Source organism: Mizuhopecten yessoensis, unplaced genomic scaffold (genome assembly GCF_002113885.1).
Source record: "Mizuhopecten yessoensis strain PY_sf001 unplaced genomic scaffold, ASM211388v2 scaffold4823, whole genome shotgun sequence".
NCBI classification, from domain to species: domain Eukaryota; kingdom Metazoa; phylum Mollusca; class Bivalvia; order Pectinida; family Pectinidae; genus Mizuhopecten; species Mizuhopecten yessoensis.
Window position 1 is genome coordinate 1459669 of NW_018405739.1, and position 21740 is coordinate 1481408.

Here is a 21740-nt window from a genome sequence, read left to right on the forward strand (position 1 = left end):
GGGGGGGGGGGGGGGGGGTGTTAATTTGTACCTGCTAAAAATGGAAGGATAGTCTTTATGTCTTCATATATAGCAGTGTAAGACGAGTAGGGAAATGTAACAGCAAGACTGGAAATCAAACCTTCAATTTCTAGATTTTACTATCTGTGAGAATTTCAAAACAAAAGGATAGCATATTTAAAGAACTATATATAAGTGTAAACTTATTTATAAAATTAAGGGAAAGTGTACTAATTGATAAGCATAATTATAAATTAGAACTGTTGCTAGAAAAACCGACTTCTACGTCAATTCGCCTGTGCCAAGAACTGTAGGAATACTTCTTTCGAGAATGCTTTTAAACAAATATGCAAAACTAAGTAAATTGGGGAGGTTACTTCAATTTTTTTATTTTATACCTATCCCCTCAATAAAACTGCTATGCTGATAGTGTATTTACAGTACTAAGGGATGGTTTATTTATAGTTATCTACATATACAGAACTTATTGATAAAATCTTTATACAACTAAGGTAGTAGTGTACACTAGCGTACGGTGGCCATGGGTGATATTTTTGTACAATGAATAACCCCTGTAATATTACATGTATCAAAACTTGAGACTACATTTTTTTGGCCATTTATTAATCCGTGTCTATACACAACAAAAGCTAGCTAGCTTTTCATGTAGTCTATTTTTGTACTCAGCACATGTGCAAATATTGTGAAAAATCCAGTTTGAGGACCTATGCTAAAGTGTGAGTTTCTGCGACCAAGTAGGTGATATTTAATTTAAGACAGGTTTTAAGAAAAAAATACTACTTGTGTGGGTCAAATTTTGGGTTAAAAATCATGAGTTTTAACACTTTTTGGCATTTTTTGATGTGGTAACCATGGTTTTCACAAGTCCCAAATGTGGGGAAATCACCTTTTAAATCATTCTTCAAAAAAAACGTATTCAAAATTATTTTTAGGGTCAAGCCATTTCTACTGTACTCTGCTACCTAAGGGATGAAATATTTATAGAACTACATTTTCATATTATAGAATAATTACAGAATTCAGTGATAGTTCGGTTGACTCTATTTAGTAAATTTTGACAGTTGCCACTTTTTTCCTGGATGCAGCATTAATTTGACATTTCAAGTATATCCTTGGCTTAGTGAATCCTGGCCAGCATCTAGCAATGCACCCTGATCATATCAACCATCAGTCCAGACTATCTCACCACCAATCTGAACATTTTTATCACACTGTCCACCAATTCATACCACATGCCCTATGGTAAACCATATCTCACCAGCAGTCAACAAATATTTTCACACAAGTGTCTAATTCAGCTGGCCTCTCCAGCAGTCAATTACGATTATCTCATCAAAATTGATTAAGATTATCTCATATCAGCAAACCCAGATTATCTCGTAAACAGCAAACCCAGATTATCTCACAAGACGCAAACCCCGATTATCATGTAAACAACAAACCCAGATCATCTCACAAGCCGCAAACCCAGATTATCTCACAAGACGCAAACCCAGATTATCTTGTAAACAGCAAACCCAGATTATCTTGTAAACAGCAAACCCAGATTATCTCGTAAACAGCAAACCCAGATTATCTCGTAAACATCAAACCTAGATTATCTCACAAAAAGTCAACCCATGTTTTATCACCAGCCGCGAGCGGCCAACCTAGATTATCTCACAAGTGGCCAACCTAGATGATCTCACAAGCGGCCAACCCAGATTTTCTTGCAAACCCAGATTATCACGTAAACAGCAAATCTAGATTATCTACCATGCAGCCAACCCAGGTTATTTCATCAGAAAGCAAACCAAATTATCACACAAGCAGGCAACCTATGGCCAGATTATCACACAAGCGGTTAACCTAGATTATTTCACCAGCGGCCAACCTAGATTATCTCACAAGCAGCCAACCTAGATGATCTTACATTTTAGCCACAAACCCATGATTATCAAGTAAACATCAAACCTAGATTATCTCACAAGCCGCAAACCCAGATCATCTCACAAGCCGCAAACCCAGATTATCTCACCAAACGCAAACCCAGATTACCATGTAAACAACAACCCCAGATTATCTCACAAGCCGCAAACCAAGATTATCTCACAAGACGCAAACCCAGATTACCATGTAAACAACAAACCCAGATTATCACACAAGACGCAAACCCAGATTATTTCACAAGCCGCAAACCCAGATTATCTCACCAAACGCAAACCCAGATTACCATGTAAACAACAACCCCAGATTATCTCACAAGACGCAACCCCAGATTATCTCACAAGACATAAACCCAGATTATCATAACAACAAACCCAGAATGTCTCGAAAGACATAAACCCAGATTATCATGTAAACAACAACCCCAGATTATCTCACAAGCCGCAAACCAAGATTATCTCACAAGACGCAAACCCAGATTATTTCACAAGCCGCAAACCCAGATTATCTCACAAGACGCAACCCCAGATTATTTCACAAGCCGCAAACCCAGATTATCTCACCAAACGCAAACCCAGATTACCATGTAAACAACAACCCCAGATTATCTCACAAGACGCAACCCCAGATTATCTCACAAGACATAAACCCAGATTATCATAACAACAAACCCAGAATGTCTCGAAAGACATAAACCCAGATTATCATGTAAACAACAAACCTAGATTATCTCACAAGACGCAAACCCAGATTATCTCACAAGACATAAACCCAGATTATCATGTAAACAACAAACCTAGATTATCTCACAAGACGCAAACCCAGATTATCATGAAAACAACAAACCCAGATTATCTCACAAGACGCAACCCCAGATTATCTCACAAGACGCAAACCCAGATTACCATGTAAACAACAAACCCAGATTATCTCACAAGCCACAAACCCAGATTATCTCACAAGCCGCAAACCTAGATTATCTCACAAGACGCAAACCCAGATTATCATGTAAACAACAAACCCAGATTATCTCACAAGACGCAAACCCAGATTATCTCACAAGACGCAAACCCAGATTATCTCACAAGACGCAAACCCAGATTATCATGTAAACAACAAACCTAGATAATCTCGCATGCAGCCAACCCTGGTTATCTCACCCGAAATCAACTTAGATGATCTCACAAGAAATCAATCCAGGTAATCATACCAGCCATCAACTTATCATTACAAACATGTTATGTAAGTTTTGTCGTGCCTGTTTTTTAAAATATACAAACTTGAAACAATTATGTTAACAAATGCTGAAAGATGTCTTTACTGATTAAAATTGCCACACAGGTGTATAATTTACAAAGCTTGTCAAGGTGGTAAGATTAGAAGGTAGGACGGAGATATATTCTCTCAATTTGTATGGTTTTCAGGCTAGAGCTATATAGGATAAAAGGGTTATGGCTAGTATCTTGTAAATGTATGTTAAAATATTGTTACAGTGTACTAATGTTATAAAACAGGTTGGTGAGATATAAACCCTAGGAACATTACTCTTGTGTCCCCACCCTGAGTTATAATGTTACCACCATCACAAGCTGCTGACATGCTTCATCAAGTTGCTCTAAACTCAGAGACCTAGTTATACAGAAAATGATTGGGAAATATTTGAACTTTCCATATCTCTACAAGAAAATATCAAAAGGCAAATCCAACATGTCATGACTATAGAATTACCACATTTTATAGCACATTCGTGACTGAACACAGAAGTCAGTGGAGCAAACAATTTGTAGACGTAGAACTTTATGACTATAGGTATAATTATCGTGATTATGTGTAATAAAAGGTACAATAAAAATGATGGTGAACAGTAAGTGAATTGTCAACCATACCAGAATATAACAAGACAAAAATCCTTCCTCAATTTCAATATCAGTCACCAGTTACTCTAGATCTTGTTATCTGAATATAAGACAGGAAGTTGAAATACTACTACTAACTTGAGACCATGGTGATCATCTTAGATTTCTTATTTATCAAAAGAATGAAAATCACAATGCTTAGTCAGGACCACAAGAGCAACATTTGTATAAAGGTTTGTGATAATTAACCTGTTGGAAATTGAGAAGCAGAAAATATATACAACTTTGCAGTCCCTTAACTTGGTCTTGCACTATTCAGGTATAATCTATGCAAAAATGTCTTAACTCATATTTAAGATGTCTTTTAAAGATTAACTCCTTCTTCCCTTTTTGCCCTCTGTCATCTGTCCAAGGCTAAGGGGAAACAGTCCCTTCATGTATACAATGTTAAATTACCAAGGATGCACCATGCCAAATTTCAGCCAACTCCCTTCAAACACACTGAAAGGGTACTCCTTTAAAGATTAACCCAATCTCCTATTTGGGCCCCCCAACCCCTGGAGACACCCATCACTTATTGAACCTTCTTGCTTGAAGGATGCCCACTCCAAATTTAGGCTAAATACCTTCAACTGTTCTGGAAAAGTATGTTTAAACAAATTTCTAATACTTTAAAATATTTAAGGGACTACATTAATTAATTATTGATGTGGAAATCAGCATGTAGACTAAGTAAAATACAATACTTGTCATATGTCATCAAAGGATAAGAATTTTAAAATATTGGTAAATGTTCCCTTTGGGGCCTCACCCTAGCCTCGGGGATAAAATATACCCTAAAGTGTTATTTCCCTATACAGTGTATAAACTATAGTAAACTTTACCCCCACCCAAAGGGGGAATGGATGGCTCGGGGGTCCTGAAATTGACAATTTCAATAAATCTACTGATGATCTTTAATTTCTATCCATGCACTGAAATTGACTGTAGTACCTCTGAGTCATGAGAAGAAGGTTTTTTGAAATATTGATTAATTTTCCCTTGGGGGCCCCACCCTGGTCCCAGGGATTGGGGTTGGAATCTCAATTTTACAATTTGAAACTATCTTCATCCAAGGATAATTCTCACCAAGTAAAAACAAATCCTATAGAAAATCGTCAATAATATACCCAAAAGTGTTATTTCCCTATATAAACTATAGTAAACTTTACCCCCTCCCCAAGGGAGAACGGATAGCTTGGGGGTCCTGAAATTACAATTTAAATAAAGCCCCTGATGGTCTTTCTTTCCATGCAGAGAAAATGACTGTAGTACATGTACCTCTGAGCCTGGAGAAGAAGATTTTTGAAATATTGGTTAATTTTCTCTTTGGGGCCTTGCCCTGGCCCCAGGGGTTGGGGTAGGAATCCCAATTTCACAAATTTGTAGCCTCATCTACCAAGGATGATTCTGACCAAGTTTGAAAAAATTCCATCCACTGGTTCTTGAGAAGAAGTTGAAAATGTAAAAAGCTCAGGTGACCTAAAAAGTCAACTGTCCAGACTAACAAGATTCTACCATGTACATGTAATATAACAAGGTGACTAATTGTACCATAAGCAGTGTAAAGAAGTTTTCTGCAAACAGAAGAGGTGATGGTGTATACGTCTACTCACCCTGAAGGAACTCCTGAGGAAAGATATGAAGTTTCTACACACAGGCAACAGGATTAGCATACAGTTGAGGTTGAGGGCAGCAGCACTTCCTCGGGCCCAGGCCAGGGCAGGCTAGGAAAATGGAAAAAATGTCATAACATACATATGTACGAAAATATGATTTTTAACATAGACTGATAGACATGGAGCGGACATGTTGGAGGAGTGGGGAGGAGGGGGAATGCAATGGTTCAAGGCAAAGGCAGACTTGGGACAACATTATCATATTTGACATATATATGTGCATACTTGTACATATACACTGAATTAGATGGATGGGTGTGTGGGGTGTACTGCCAGGCAAGGTGAGACTCAGCGACAACAATTTCACATGACAATGTTCATGTACATATGGATGGAACAATGTATGACTGCACTCCGGGCAAGGCAAGGGCAGGCTTACAGAATTCAAATATCAATATCTCAGCAGCATTTGGATTTTTGATAGGGAAAAATCTGTTTTGCCCTACCTCAATAAAGGCAGCCAACGTTAACATGGATCATTGATTTGTGAACTGCACAACTGTATCATCAATGATCAGTTTTATCTCATATTTCAGGGGTCTTTGATGATGGTGTTGTGCAAGGGGTTCACCAATACACCTCATTTTACAGCAGGAAAGTTTGGGAGGAAAAATTATCACTCCTTTGTGGTGCCCACAGAGGAAACTTGTCAAAGCCTCATGCTAATTAGTCAGAAAAATATATTTTAATGACCATGAGGGATGAACAGGAGAGAGGAGGAGGAGGCAACATTTATGGGACTGCTACAAATTTGGGAAACATATATTTAACTATGATTAATCCTGTAAATTTATTTTTACATTATAAGATAATGTATCGATTGTAAGAGAATAATGAAAGTCAATGTTTATAAATAACCAGTAGGGAACATGTACCAAGGGGTATACGTATGGGGATGTGAATTGGACAGACAGCAGTGGTGAAACCACTCACTGCTAAACAGGATAATGAAGTAGTGTAAATGACCTTTTGACCTGTTTGTGTATATACATGTATATAGAGCAATCATTTTAGCTTCTCCATACATAATCATACAGTGAAAATATTTCCAGTGGTTCGTATGTTTCTCGGAAAAAAACCCCAATCAAACTTACCCCAAGTATTCTCCTGGTATAGAAGTAATCAATTGAGGTCTCAAATCTCAAATACGCCTCTACAAATATCCCGATGTTTGCACCTAACCATAATGCCTGAGGGAAAAAAAAGACACATTATACAAAGATGACACAATTGTATCAAATATCAAGTATGCCCCTACAAATATCCCAATGTTTTCAAACACTTGTATTTATGAACTTGAGTATAAAGGCCCTGAAAAATGCCAGGTGGTGAAATTCCTTATTGGCATCAAAGAGAGGATGACTTTTTCCTCATAGGAGCTTGGTATATTTATATATTTAAAACAGTTACTCTATTTTGGTTATCTGTTATCTTGAATTAATTACATAAGCCACCCTTGAAGATTTGATTTTATTCTTGTGATGACCACACTTGATTAAATTAGTGTTTTGTGATGTTTTGATTGAATAGGACTATAGCATATCAGAAGTATGGGTTTTCAGACTGGTTATTTATGTAATCCAACTGATAAAGAAAGAATAAATATTATAAGACTCTTTCATGTCCAGGGGTGTAGGATAGGGAAATTCCACCCGAGGGTTTTTCAAATTTAGTAAAAACCCAAGGCTTTGCCGAGGGGTTTTGCCAAATTTGAAAATACAGAGGATGGAATTTCCCTATCCTACACCCTTGGGCAGGAAAGAGTATTTTTCTCTCATTCCAACTACCAGAATAAGCTCAGAAACCATGAATATGCGGTTGGACTAGCCACCATTTTGAAAATTTCAATTTTTCCCCTGAGCTTTTTCGACGAAAACGAATTAGCCAGCCATATTAATCATATCCCATATTAGCAAACAATGTTTATGCAGAAAATTAATCACAACTTTCTAACATGTACGGTTAAAATATTGTGAAAGGTTTTAATTTCATCACATCACCTTTTCTGCACTGCATCGGAGAGTTCCAAATTCGTGATGTCACATCATTGTTGAGTCATTGTGACGTCACGTGAAATGGGGTGTAAGATAGAAATTTCCTACACCCGTTTCTTACCCTGGACAGCTCTATTTTACACACAGGGAAATGAGAGAAAAAAAATCTTGGAGGCACATAATAGGTCTTTTAAAGATAAGATTTAACCCCATTTTCCTTATTTGGGTCATATGCTCCTCAACTCCCTGAGACCATGATCTTCAGTTATACAACACAGAACCCCCCTTGACTCTGAGGCACTCCATAGCCAATCAATTAGTCTTTTACAGATTAGTCTGTTTTTCCACAGACTCTCTGTATGGGAGAGGCCAAAGACTTTATTTACATAACTTTGAATTTCCTTGGCTTAGAGATGCAATGCCAACTAAAATCCCTTACACCTACAGACTATGGATTAACTCATTTCACCCTGAAATTTCATAATGAATTATTCCAACCTTTGATTAGAAAGAGTTTAAATGTGTCTTCAGGGGTGAATGAGTTAATAGCCTTTCATATATTAAACTTAATTATTTTTTGTACACTACCCCACCACTCCCAGGGGGCTTCAACCGTCATTGCATTTGTACAAGGGCCCGGGGGTGCAATATACCAAAGTAGACTAGTAGTCTTTTAAGGGAAATATTGACATCAGACTAAGACTGCGGTATCATTTAAGGCCAGGTGAGCTAATAAAATGATTGGGTAGATATTTTTTTCCTTGTCATAAAGATTAGCATATATATAGAGATATATATATAACATTGTAGAAATATTCTAAAAGGTATCTTGTTACGTGTACATTTACAGACCTTCAATTCTGATTTCATCAGTTGGTACAAGTCTACAACAGGAAGTGATCACAAGGATCCATCATCAATCCATTCAATTTCCAGTGGAAAGGAATGACCTAGCAAGCACTGCAAGACACCATAACCAAATCACTTATATAGGCTTATACATTGTCGAACAGATAGAATTGATGCATGCCCCTCCATGCTCCTAGCAGGTAAACATACACATTCATGTATTTACTACAGGTTATAAAATCAAGTCTATAGCTGTAAATTATACACCTATTCCACTTGTGTGAAAGCCATTTACAGTTATTATAGAAATCTAGTACTCTCAATGCATGTACACAGTTCAGACTGGAAAATGCCATAAATTTTCAGGACTAAAAGCTTAGAGAAAAGTTTCTTAAATTTCATTTGAAAAGAACGAAATTATGTTCCTTCTTATATGATAACGTAATAATGTATACATTAATTACCAAGAATGAACACAATTATTGCCTGCAAATTTTGCAAAGAAGAAGTTGACAAACCTTAGGTCTTCGACATTGTCATCTTGTCTTCATGTACTGTTGTCACCAATGTGAAGTCACAATGCTATGATGTTTATTTTGCCTTTTATGATACTAGAATATATACCCTTTCAAAAGAGTTTTTAATATTTAAAGCTTTCAAAGGGTGATTTTTAAACATTTTCAATGTTGGTGTATGCATGAGATTCCAGTATAATACCACAATCTGCACAAGTGGTGGAGGTCATGTCGGGTTGACCCTCACAAATGTAGGTGACATGGCAGGTTATTAATGGCTGATCAGTAGACATTGGTAGTCAAGTTCAGTACAGCCAAATTATACACAACAGGAACTGTTGTCCTCCTGTCAGAAGGAGCTGGGGAGGGTATACAGATTCTGTGTGTCATTGCCCTAAAAATGGCATACGTTTCTATTTGGAGATATGGTCAAAGGGAGGACAAATTCTAAGAGCTCATACTTACACTTATTCACCGTTAGGGGGGGGGGACAATTACAATTACAAGGGGAGCTGCTGATGAAACTGTTCAAACTATAGTGGAACCCACTCAATATAATATCAGATACTATGATATCATGCTTATTATGATATTTTTTCCAAGTACCAATTTTTTACTCACTCTAAACTAAGTAAAAAATATGTTTATTATGTACTTCATTGCCACTATAATATATCCAAAGATCTATTCCAGTACCAGTTGTATTCAACATTAAGACATTTACCTTATATATATATACTCAAATATATTTTAGTTTTTATCAGACGAGTCCTGAACATCATCTCAAAATGTTGATAAGTCCCACTAAGATCTAATGTTAATATGAAAACAGCCTGTATGCCTGGAGTATAACAATTTAACGGTGACATTTTCTGAAACTTTACTTTCATAAAACATGTACATTTATTTAAAGTAAATGCAAAACTAATATATTGCCATAATCATCAGGTATACGTGATATTTAGTCAGTTTATGGACGACATATAAACTGCACCATCATGTTTATTCAGAAATGCCCACTTGTGTACATCAGCTGCCTAATGATAATTTTGAGTCACTTATTTGTCAGTGGTCGGAAGTGTTCTCGGAAGTGTTCTCAAAATTGCTCTAATATCATACTAATCTGGGGTATCCTATGTTACTATTGCCCATGTAATTCACACACACAGCACTTCCTGTATAGAATTAGAGTGGACAGAGAAGTACCTAGTACATGGGTCAGGATGTCAGAATGTTAAGCCTTTATATAACATCTCAATAGTTCTTAAAAATATTTTTTAATAATTTGGTCACATGTCCTTTCATGCACATTTATGAAACATGCACAGGTTTCCACTGACATAAATCACTTATATTAACTATGACTTATTTGATCTTTGAAGCCTTGAAAATAGGTCAAGATCATTCATTGGAACAAACTTGATAGCCCCAATCCAGCTATACCTATACACACAAATTATTATATGACCATGTTTTTTGGTTAAAGGGGCTGGTCGGGAAAAAAATGTCATATTTGCTAAAATGGCATACACATGTTTAAAATACCTTCTTATGAAATATACTGATTCAAATTTTGCTGAAATTCACTCCCTTAGAGTTAAAATTATAATTATATTAAGGAAATCCTAAATCGTCACCTGACAGTCTAAAACTCTCAATTGACCCAGATCAGTGATGTAATTTTACCGCACGCGCATCATCAACAAGGCCAAATGTAAACATCGCGGCGAAAGAAAAAGATGCATTCAAAAGTCATGACAGGCACGAGTCGACGGTATCAATACCGTTGTATATAACAACAACATATAGGTAGGAATACTACACTTGCATTATACATGACCTTTGAAAACAATTATTTACGTATAGTATTGCTGTCTTGTCCGCTAGTTGAGTCCGACATGCCACATGACGGCGTGCTGTTGTTGTTATCTTCACTGCCTCACTTTCGAAACAACTACGTGACATATATAAATATGTATATATATATAGTGGTCAAAACTGGACATTGCAAGCAGAACTGGAACATCATATTGCCGTGGTATAACTTTTGGAAGGCCAGAGAACGCATTTAGACCCATCTATTTTGTATTTTTTTCCCCGACCAGCCCCTTTAAGTATCGATACATGTATATGATGTATATATATAAGTCATTTGATTTTTTTTTATAATGTATGTGACCCATAGTACGACCTTGCAAGTTGGTTTAGGTCATTCTAGAACTTTAGTAGCCTTTCACCTCCAGCAAACGACATACTTACCAAAAATCTAGGCATCCTGTAGAATTATTCTTTAAATAATTTATAGTAATGTGATCTTGACCTTTGACCTTTCTTTTGCCTTGAGAGCAATTAAAACAAATACTTTGGACAAGGACAATTTCCAATATTCAGGAAACATGAATGAATGTGCCTTGAGTTACCCAGTAATTGTTTTCATGACCCAATTTCTTTTTGAGACAATTAAACTCTACTCAAAACATGAAACCGATCTGTTTGTGTCAACATATATAGCCTTAACCTCCAGCACATCCTGCAATGTATGTACAGGAACCTAGGGATAACAGCCCTTATTGTCTGGTGTAAAGAAGAGCTATAGTTTTTTTTCCTCTGCTCTAAATGATGTAAAAGGCTGAGCAGCATCCAACTTCCAAGCCAAGAATGAAAGGATAACTTTTTATAGTAATATTACTGATCAACAACTCTTATATACACTACAGCTATTTTCTGGTTTTACACTGATAAATTTAAATATTGGAACCTGCATGTATAATAAAAGTCCTCACTACAACTAGTAGGCAGTCATACAGACTACAGTGTAGATACAATCAACTTTAGAAATAGGCCAAAACGCATAAATAAATGTTTCCAAGTGCATTGTAGGCCTAACACAAAAAAGAAAATGCAACAGCCAAACAGGTATTCAAACATATGGGACCTCCGAACTCTAATCAACTCATGATCAGTCTAGTTCCGCTTCTTCAACAATATCAACCATAAAGAAATAGGAGATCCCACACCACCTTTTGTGGGTTTGTTTAGTTGGTAAGTAAAAGGAAATGAAAATGCAATAGCCACACCAGGTCATTCAAACCCTTAAACTTGGCTCAGAATTTTAGACATGCTCTAGCTAGAACCAAATAACTAATCAAAACGTTGCCTCGCCACCCCCTGACTCTCCCCTAATTAAGCACATTGTTTTTGAAAAAAAAAGCCAATAGCAGCAATATATTCTTACACGATTTGATTTTATATTCTTTTTCATATAGCTATGTTGATTTTAATTATATATTTAACATTATACATTAAGCAGTGAATGTAATTAAGGTAAGAACAATTGTAAGCTGACAAAAAAGCTTACATGTAACAGTTACTGTACACTCTTATCTGTTTTGCAAATAAAAGTTGAATCAAAAATACATATTCCTGACGTCAGGTCGTATCACAATAAACTTTACCTATATAAAGAAATAGCCTTTATGGTAGTTGATACCTCATTTTGACTACACACCCTTTAAACCTGTTTACAAAGCATGTAGGTTACAGTACAGTACAGTACATTTTGTATCTTCAAAATTACTTACAATGACAATCCACCTTGGCAAATCGTTCAATAGTTTCCCACAAAACATGTTTACTGTTTCAGGGAACGTTCATTGGCGTGCATGTGTGTCTACTTCTTTATCCGTCAAGATTTATAGCAGACGACCGGTGATGTATCGCTCGATAGGCTTCGTCACACAGCTCATCTTTGTAAACAAAACACATGCTACTCTCTCTTCCTGTAAGAGTATGATTACGCCCTCTGGTGGTGGAACGTTAATTTTACACGAGTTACCTACACTTAATACAATAATGACGCCGGGATTGCCTCCCTTTCACTGTTACGACTACATTGGTGAGCTTCTGAGCTAGAAGACAGTTTCGCATACATGAGAAATTGTTCACATTTTCTGATGAATTTTAAACACCACCATTTATACTGTCTTTTTATTATTTGCCAATTTTTGGCCTTTGATTTTTTTTTTAACTTTGTTAAATTCTATATTACCAAATGCTACAATTAGCTCTTATCACTAATGTTTAGAAATAAACAACTAAATTAACACAAGTTATAAAATATCTGAATTATAATAACTTTGTTCCTTTTGTACCAACAGTTAACACAATTATTTCATATTTACCAAATGTGGGTAAAAGTAGGTAAATGAGGAAGAAATCTTTAAAATCATTTTAAAGTAAAAGGTAGCAGAGGGTTCTAATCAATATAAGGATAGGGTAAAAAAAAGGTCCAAGTTGATATGATTTGGCTTTCAAAGTTTACAAATGGTAATTATATTAATTTTTGGTAAAAATTGAACGATCGAAAATATTGCAGACCCAGGGAAGTCCCTAGATTTTTGTCTCAATATAATGTAGATTTTGTGAATTTTAGTTCAGACAGCGTTGCCTTATAACATCTTTGTATAATAATTAAAATTAAAGTAAAATCTTGTTTACTTAAAACATTAAGCTGCACTTTGCCATCTATGGTTGTATATTTTCTGAACAGGAATGTAAAAAAATATTATATGATAAACTTGTTGTCTGCCGTCTTCTCTAGAATCATAGAACTACAGCTAGGAACAGATTGAATACAGTCTCTTATTGTTTTTATTTATATTTTTCATGAATTTTGATGATACATGAATAATTAAATTTTGCCTATCTCCCCCATAATATATTTTTGGTATATATCGTATATACCTAAAAAGAAAAACAACTGATGAAGGAACTACTTCAGAATGCAAAATTACAACACAGCTTTTTTTTAGCGCAATTGTTTAGTTTACGTAAAAATTATATAAACCTTTAATTGTGTTTGTCTACTTTTTTAAAATTAAATTATAAAGAATGCCCAATATTTTGTTTTGGTATATACGGCATATACCGAAAAAAAATCTTGGTCATTCCTTAAATACATTAATTTCATATTTGTTATTTGAATCAATTTGAACAGCTGTCATCCACACTAGCCAAGTAGGGTTAGACTCAAGTTAGCTTAATTCATTCAACAGAGCATCACATACTTTGGCATTTTACACGATTATTTTGTCAAATTACAAACAAAAATATTATGTCATAATAAATACAATTGCAGTTTCTTTTCCGTGATAAATTGGCAAGTACCAGTGACCTGAACTGTACCAGTGTAGTAGTCTCCATACTCACAACGGACTTGTGTAAGTGTATAAAGTGACTGCAGAGTAAATCTAAAAGGATCTATGCCTCACTGCACTCTGGTTTCACATATACAATAAACTCCCCAAAATTCCATCTTGGACAAAACTGTGAGCAATAGTATAACAGTCCAGGGATTGAATCCCTATTAATAATCGGAACACTGTTACTGGTTAGCTATTGGCTTATTTGACCTCTATTGTTCTTATCTATCAAATATATATCTTAAGTGGAAAAATCAGTTTCCAGGACATATATGTCTATAGTAACAGTTTTTGGCAGCATGGGGGGGGGGGGGGGGGGGGGGGGGGATTTTTAACTGTTGGTAAAGTGTACACCTCATCATAAAAATAACTTCTTAAAAGCAAACCAATATTTAAATCTTTTATTATCATAAAACATTTTCTGAACAAATGTGAATTAATAAAACATATGATACACAGATAGTGGGCCCATTGTATAAGCAATGCCATTTTAAACCAACAAATAAGGGGAGATAATCTAAACAGGGGGGAGTTGTAACTTAAATATCTGGCAAAAATATTCAACCAAATACAAAATGAGACTATTTTCTACCACTGAAGCTATTGGTATCATTTCTACCACTGAAGCTATTGGTATCATTGGGGAAATGGAAAGCTAGACATTTTGAGACATTATGAAACTTATAATAAACAAGAGGCCCATGGGCCTTAACGGTCACCTGATATATTTATACAGAGAGTTGATTTTGTTTTTAACATGAACAGAAATATTATTCAAAGTGACAAAAAACAATAAAACCACCTTACTCAATATCTAGCATACAGATTTCAGACTAAAAAGGATTTGAAACTAGCACCTCTGATTCTTAACAAGGAAAATGAAGAAATTTTAGCACACTGACTCCTTTGAGCCCCACCCTACAGCCCTTGGGGGTAGGGCTGGCTCAAAATTTTCAAAGTATCAAACTGTCAATTCAAGGTTATAATTCCAATCAAGTTATTAACATGTAATNTATATAAACTAAAAGTTTACCCCCTCCCCAGGGGGAAACGTGAGACCCCAGGGTCATGAAATTCACAATTTCGGTAAAGCACATTAAGACCCTTCCATCTATGTCTGGGTCTTGAAAAGAAGATTTTTGAAATTTCAGTCAATTCAACCCTTTTAGGCCCCGCCCCTCAGGCTCCTGGGGGCTTGGGACTAAACCGGCCACTATTTTTGTTGACCTTTGACCATGGAAGGTTCCTGCAAAATTTCATTGAAATTGGTTCAGGGGTTTTGGAGAAGAAGTCGAAAATGTAAATTGTTTATGGACGCACGACGGACGACGACGACGACGGACAAAAGGCGATCGCAATAGGTCACTTGAGACTTTGTCTCAGGTGACCTAAAAAAAGTAGTGACTGGTTTGGTCATTGAAATAGATGTAACATGTGTAAGACATGTTTGATCAATTGTGTCCGATGTTAAGTTGGTCAAAAAAGTAGGTTTGTACAATAGGTCCATCACACAACCTCAGCATTACAACATAGTTTACCGACTAAAACTAAACAATACGTTTTTTCTGTTATGAAGTTTGGTCAAATTAAACACAAAATCTAGACATCTATATACATTTGTTCAGAGAAAATACAATATATATTTACCTAAACATTTACCATTAATGCTTTATCAAAATGCATACAATTTCAATTAGCTACAAATAATTTCTTGTTCAGTATGATTTTAAAAAACAACACAAGTCACATGCATACATACTCTTTGCAAATACGGTACTGAAGAACTGAAAATGTTACTTTTAAAATTATGAGGAAATAATTTGCATCAGAATTATAAATGATACATTTAAGGCAGCAAATTTATACGCTTTGATTTAAAAAAAAAAAATCTTTGTAGAAATTGCTTTTGTTTAGTGACAACAGAGATGTCTTACTAAACAACAATATTATAATGAGACTATAAACAATGGATTTATGTATTAACAATAACCACATTTTCAAAATGTCTGAGAAATTATGAATTAAAATGAAATTTCCAGCTTTACGTATCCTACATTTTCACATAGCAAAAAGTACTTTTTTGCAAATTTGTTTTGAAAAGATGTCAAAATTGAAAATGTTGGTGAAAAAGAATGATTTCTCTGCCAGCCTCTCTTCTACAATGTGACATCATTTTAGTTATGCTGTCGTTCATATTAATTTAATAAGAACATAAAAATATATAACCACACCCAAATATGGTAGAGATTTTCTGCATCTGTTTTATACAGGATAGAGATATCCTACGTCTGGCTGGTTTGCACAGCACAGAGCTTTCTTATACCTGTCTCATGTACGACACGTAACAGGCACCAGGAGAAAAGTGATAGTCTTCTTACTGAAGTGTATAAACAGTTACAATAATGTACACCTAGACACTACAAATGACAGGATTTTCTAATTAAAAAAGAAATTTGAAAAAGCTTTTTCAAAAATCAAAGTACCAAAAGCCTTTTACCAGGATCCAAACATTATCAATCTTGCTGCAGGATTATGGGAAATTCATGAAAGATAACAGGAAAGCTCTCTTGAAGAAAAAATCATTGATTTTATAAATAAGTAAATAATTATGAAGTTAAAAGAATTAATGAAAACAAATCTCACTTAATATAATTATGTATGATTATATTAAAGATCAAGATGATTAAAAATAAGGAACATATATACAATAGGATCATTACTTTATGACATTGTTCTATAAGACACTGACATGGATCAAATAGGAACTTCTATAATACTGGCTTAAATCATTGGAATTTCCTTTTCTTTAGCAGAAAATTTGTTTTCTTGGGATTTTCCTCAAAATCAAAGTGAGGCTTGATGATTTCCAGCTGTATAACATGCTTAAACAGGGTGAATCTTCTCAGCACACACTGTTCACATGTGAATATTCTTACTTATGTAAAAAAGATGATATCAATGAAATTAAAGTGATTGGATACAATTTTTCACATTGTTTTCTTTAACTGCTTGATAAGAATATTCTACTGTGTTTGTTAAACGGTTTTCTGTGAAGTTTGAAACAAATAATATGAAGAAATGGGAAAAATGATAAATACTTATAAAATGTCATCATACATGATGAGGTTTTCACACAGAAGTTGATAGACAATATGAGGAGGTATACATGTACAATTTTACTTAGGACATTCTTCAAGGGGAAAAATTTAAATTTGGTGTTTGAATTTCATTGAAATATCTTAATGCAGAAATATGAAATTTCTGTCTCCAGTATCAATAATTTTGATATTTATTATTGATAATTTCTAAATGAGACCTTTTACAAAATCTACTACTAACAACCACTACAAATAAGACACAATCATTGTTCCATTGGCTTATGCGACTTTCCTTCAATAATGGAACACATAGTCTGGATGGTAAATTAAAGTTGTTATGGATTTCAAAATACTGTAAATCACTTTATATTAGTTTCCTAAGTATTTTTTTTCGTATACTTTTTCTTTCTTTTTTCTTTTTCACAAATTGAAATTGAGGGGATGCTATTTCAATATTGATTGCTTTTAAAGATGGAATTAATATTTGTGAAAGATTCAAATTCATGAATGACTTTTTTTCTGAATTGATAAGTAAATTAATCTCTCACAAAAATAAGTGATTTGCAGTAAGCTTTGTCAAAGGTATCCAGCATCAGCTACACAACTGACCTTGAGTTTTTGTAGGTCAATCCTTTAGTATGAGGACGCAACTGTCCTTATTTTTCATGTATATAATTGTTAATTTATTTGCAAACAGTTGAAAATTACATTCTCAAAATTAAGAAAATTTTAAATGAATATGAAACTAGTAAGTATTACTATCTTATCAAATTATCACCACATTTTCTCTCCAATGTTTTCGTTCAGTAATACTTTGATCTATAAATGAACTGTTTTCAGGAAAATAGAATAACATATATTCTATTAAAGGTTTTTCCAACAATAAGATCCTAATGATATTCTTTTGGATGTAAATGCTTGACATTTTTTATTGTAAGACTAAGTGTAAAGTTCGACACTAGCCTTCATCAGTTAACATCACAGTCTTTAAATAAAATCTGTTTTTCTGTTTAATCAGGAGTTCTCGGTACACGATCTTGTTTTAACACTTTTGCGTTGACAGTGATCTTCCCCTTGAAGAACTTCCCGCTGTTTGCGCTGAACGCCGTTGCGACACTCCTCCCAGTCTTGCCAGGGCCCAAAGAAACATCTCTCTGTGTTAACAAACAAGGAAAGCTTTAGTCAAACATTGTTACACAAATGTACATTTGAGAAAAAAATGATGTATGCTTAAAAATAACACACAGAGAAAAAGAATAAGCATGATATGTACTCATACACTAATATAATGATTTCATCGGTGACATGTGACATAATAATAATATAAATGTAAACTGCAGGCTAATTAGTACCCTTTGTGATCTTTATGACAGTTTTGGTTGTAGTAGATACTCGAAAAGATACCACTCACAATGAAAAGTAAATTATATATAGTTCACAACTACTTTGATATTTTAGGGAGAGATGTCCAGACAACTTCGAATGGATGGTATTTTAGGAGAAATAGTTGCAGTCTTTCTGTTTTGGGCAGAACTCTCTTTAAATAGAAAGAAATACATTTTGAATGCAGGTTTACAATTATATAACCAGTCTGGTATTAAGGAGTAACTGTTGTGGTACGCTCTTAAAATCAAGGGGCATAACTCCCTTAAAATGGGAGGATACACAAACTAAAATTTGATTGCTGCTGCATAACTTCATAAGATACTGATCAAGTATACAAAGTTTCATTTAAATCACTCTGGGTGTTTAGGAGTAATCATTGTGACAAAATCTTTCTAAAAAAATGAAAAGAGCAGGAAATTACACTTTGAGAGCGGTTCACAAGTGCATCTTGTATTGTAAATTGTACAAAGTCTTATTGAAATCAGTCCTGATTCAATCTAAACACTTGACAACGTAAATGTCAAGCTAACAAATGATAATACATCTGTGTTCAGACAATACAGTTACAAAGTGGCACAATAGTTGATAGAATATATACACTTATACAAACACACACAAAACTATATCTGGTAGTTAAAAACTGGGATTCATTTGATCCATTCATCCTCACTCAAAGATTCTGCCAAAAAAATCAAGCAACATCTTAATGTTAATCTAATGTTTCTTGTTTTTTTTATAAATTTTCTTTGAAAATAAGAGTGTATGAACTAACAATGTTTTGCTGTATATATATTTTTTCTTATGTTACTAAGGACAAGAGGATCAAATGAAACTCACATTTTTTGGCATGGGTGTTCAAAGCCATATTAGATAAGGACCAAATTACACAAATTTCTCCACAAGATGTATTTTCAAAATTTCAAAACTCACACAAAATCATATTGATTCAACATTAACATCAAAAGACATAAAAAAAGGTATTTTGAAATTTTTAGGAAATTAAAAGCAAAATATCATCTTGAAAATTTGAATTCATGATTTGAACAGCTAATGCAGCTTCAAACAACCAAACCTTGTATACAGACTATTGGGTATGTTTCTATAGGGACATCCACAGGAGTAACCAAAGATCTTACATGTGTCTGAGGTAGAGGTCAGTATCTGGCTGAATATCTTTAGCTAGGCTGAGAAGATATAAAAATCATTTTACTGCCACACATCCTATCTGAAACATTGGCCTCATTTACATACACTATATAATATAATACATGTGTAGGTCCCATGAGATTATAGTCACTTTTCCTGAACTGCAAAGTCATCCATCATAGTTAAACATGTAAACCGACCCAAATCAGCAATAACTCTAAATAGTTCAGCCAGAACATTCAGTTGGCCTGAAATGTTTATCCAAAGATAGAGGTTGTATGGCATTCAAGAGATTTGACATTTGGTGGTCGACAAAGTTCAGTACACAATTTTTGATTGGTCCTGATGTGACAGTGGTTGTGTGTGAACCTTGTGCTGCCCTCTGGTGTTATCAGAGACAGCCCGAACTTCCTCTGGGCGCTGGCACATTTATTATTAATACAATTCATTATAGAATGGGGTGGCTTTTAGTGGGAAAATACCACACATATTGTCAACCTGACATTGACTGTACACTAAACTGGGTCACACAGAGAGAAAAGGACACCTTTGGAGTTCAACTGCAACGAGGACAAATATCAAAGAGGTTCAACATCATTAAAAGTCATGCCTTATTTTAAGATAGTCAATTGGAAAAGAAAAATTGACTCTACAACAATTTCTTTTAAATGAAGGAAAGTTAAGTAACAAAAATCAAAACATGACTTAATTCCTTTATATATTATTGTAAACCTCTTTTTTACCTGACCCCCAGTGTTTGTGTATTCTTCAGATAATGACATTTATGTACCCTATATATACTGTGTATCCCTTTATGTCACCATGTACACATGTACATACAAACAGTGCCTGTAGTAGATACTGGGATTTACAGTGGTGATTTACCGTGAAGACACTATTTTAATACTGATGTGATTATCTGTGGAATAAATATTCACAGGAGATTTAAATGCACAAGTCTCCTCATGAAGTAATGTTTAAAAAATGTATCTCTCATGAAAAAACAGTGAATTACACTAGACAAAAGTATATGTACACCTTATTGAAATCTCACAAAATCTACTGTAAAATGAAGCACACTCTCATTGATATATTGTATAACATCTTTTTATCACAATTTTTCTTTTCAAAACTTCAGTGCTGCATAATTCTGTTTCTAGAGTTTCATAAAATCAGCAATGGCTATTAAAATCAATTAAGACAATAAATAGCTGACAGTCCTATACCTACTAAATAATAAATTCCTAAGGAAGGTTCTCACCAGGCATTCAATACATGTTTTAAATATGACACCCTCTACAGTGAGTAAAGGGAGACTACTCAATCTTTATGTTAACAGCTTAATTAGGTGCATACAAATTTATCTTTCAAAATCTTCCACACTAAAATGGCTGCACTGAAATACAATGTATCAACTTAACTGAAATGTAGGTAAAGAGCAAAGTCATAACAAAGTTAAAACAATATTCTGTAGGATGACAGTGATGACATTGATGACAGTACTGTTAGACGATACCTGCTGGTTGTTAGATTTGGATAAATGAAACTCTGGCAAGTAATGCGAACCCACATGCCCCGCCTTACAACAAATATTATGATTGTAAACCAGTACCTCTACCTGCTGGGTGGTAACTGGTCAGCATTGATACGTACCTTGCCCATTAGGCCTGGCACACGACCTGGACACAGTTTTCTCCAGCACACATTTTCTAGTGTCACCTGTCACTAGTGTTTTTGTCTTTGTCCTCTGTCCACTCAAAACATTACAATCTCCCCAAGGTCCAGACTGGTAAACACAACCTGCAAGTACACAACCTCGCACATTAAATTCCTCAAATATATTTACCCTTGTAATGAAGAATGTGTTGGCACCAAGTAGCAAGAGGCACACAGGCCTAAATGGTCACCTGAGCTGTTGTAAAGATGTTTAATGTTGCGATTTGAAGTAATTATGTAGTGTACCACCAGTTATATAATGGGGTTTTTAACAGAATAATGGAATAACAACATAATCCTTAAGTTTTGTGATC

The 21740-nt window shown here is 34.7% G+C and overlaps 1 protein-coding gene and 1 long non-coding RNA gene across 2 annotated transcripts; both read right to left on the reverse strand.

Moving 5' to 3' along the window:
• Positions 1–3512: 3512 nt before the first annotated feature.
• Positions 3513–12685, reverse strand: LOC110449843 (NADPH oxidase 3-like). The gene is made up of 4 exons (XM_021496969.1): positions 12461–12685; positions 6616–6711; positions 5459–5569; positions 3513–3623 (listed from the first exon to the last, which is right to left on the reverse strand). The coding sequence occupies exons 1-4, from the start codon at positions 12506–12508 to the stop codon at positions 3513–3515; spliced, it is 366 nt and encodes a 121-aa protein (XP_021352644.1). The 5' UTR covers positions 12509–12685.
• Positions 12686–18249: 5564 nt separating this feature from the next.
• Positions 18250–21453, reverse strand: LOC110449838. Its single transcript, XR_002462907.1, has 3 exons — positions 21364–21453; positions 19701–19748; positions 18250–18332 (listed from the first exon to the last, which is right to left on the reverse strand). It is a non-coding gene; the product is annotated as an uncharacterized LOC110449838 (long non-coding RNA).
• Between the last annotated feature and the right edge of the window lie 287 nt (positions 21454–21740).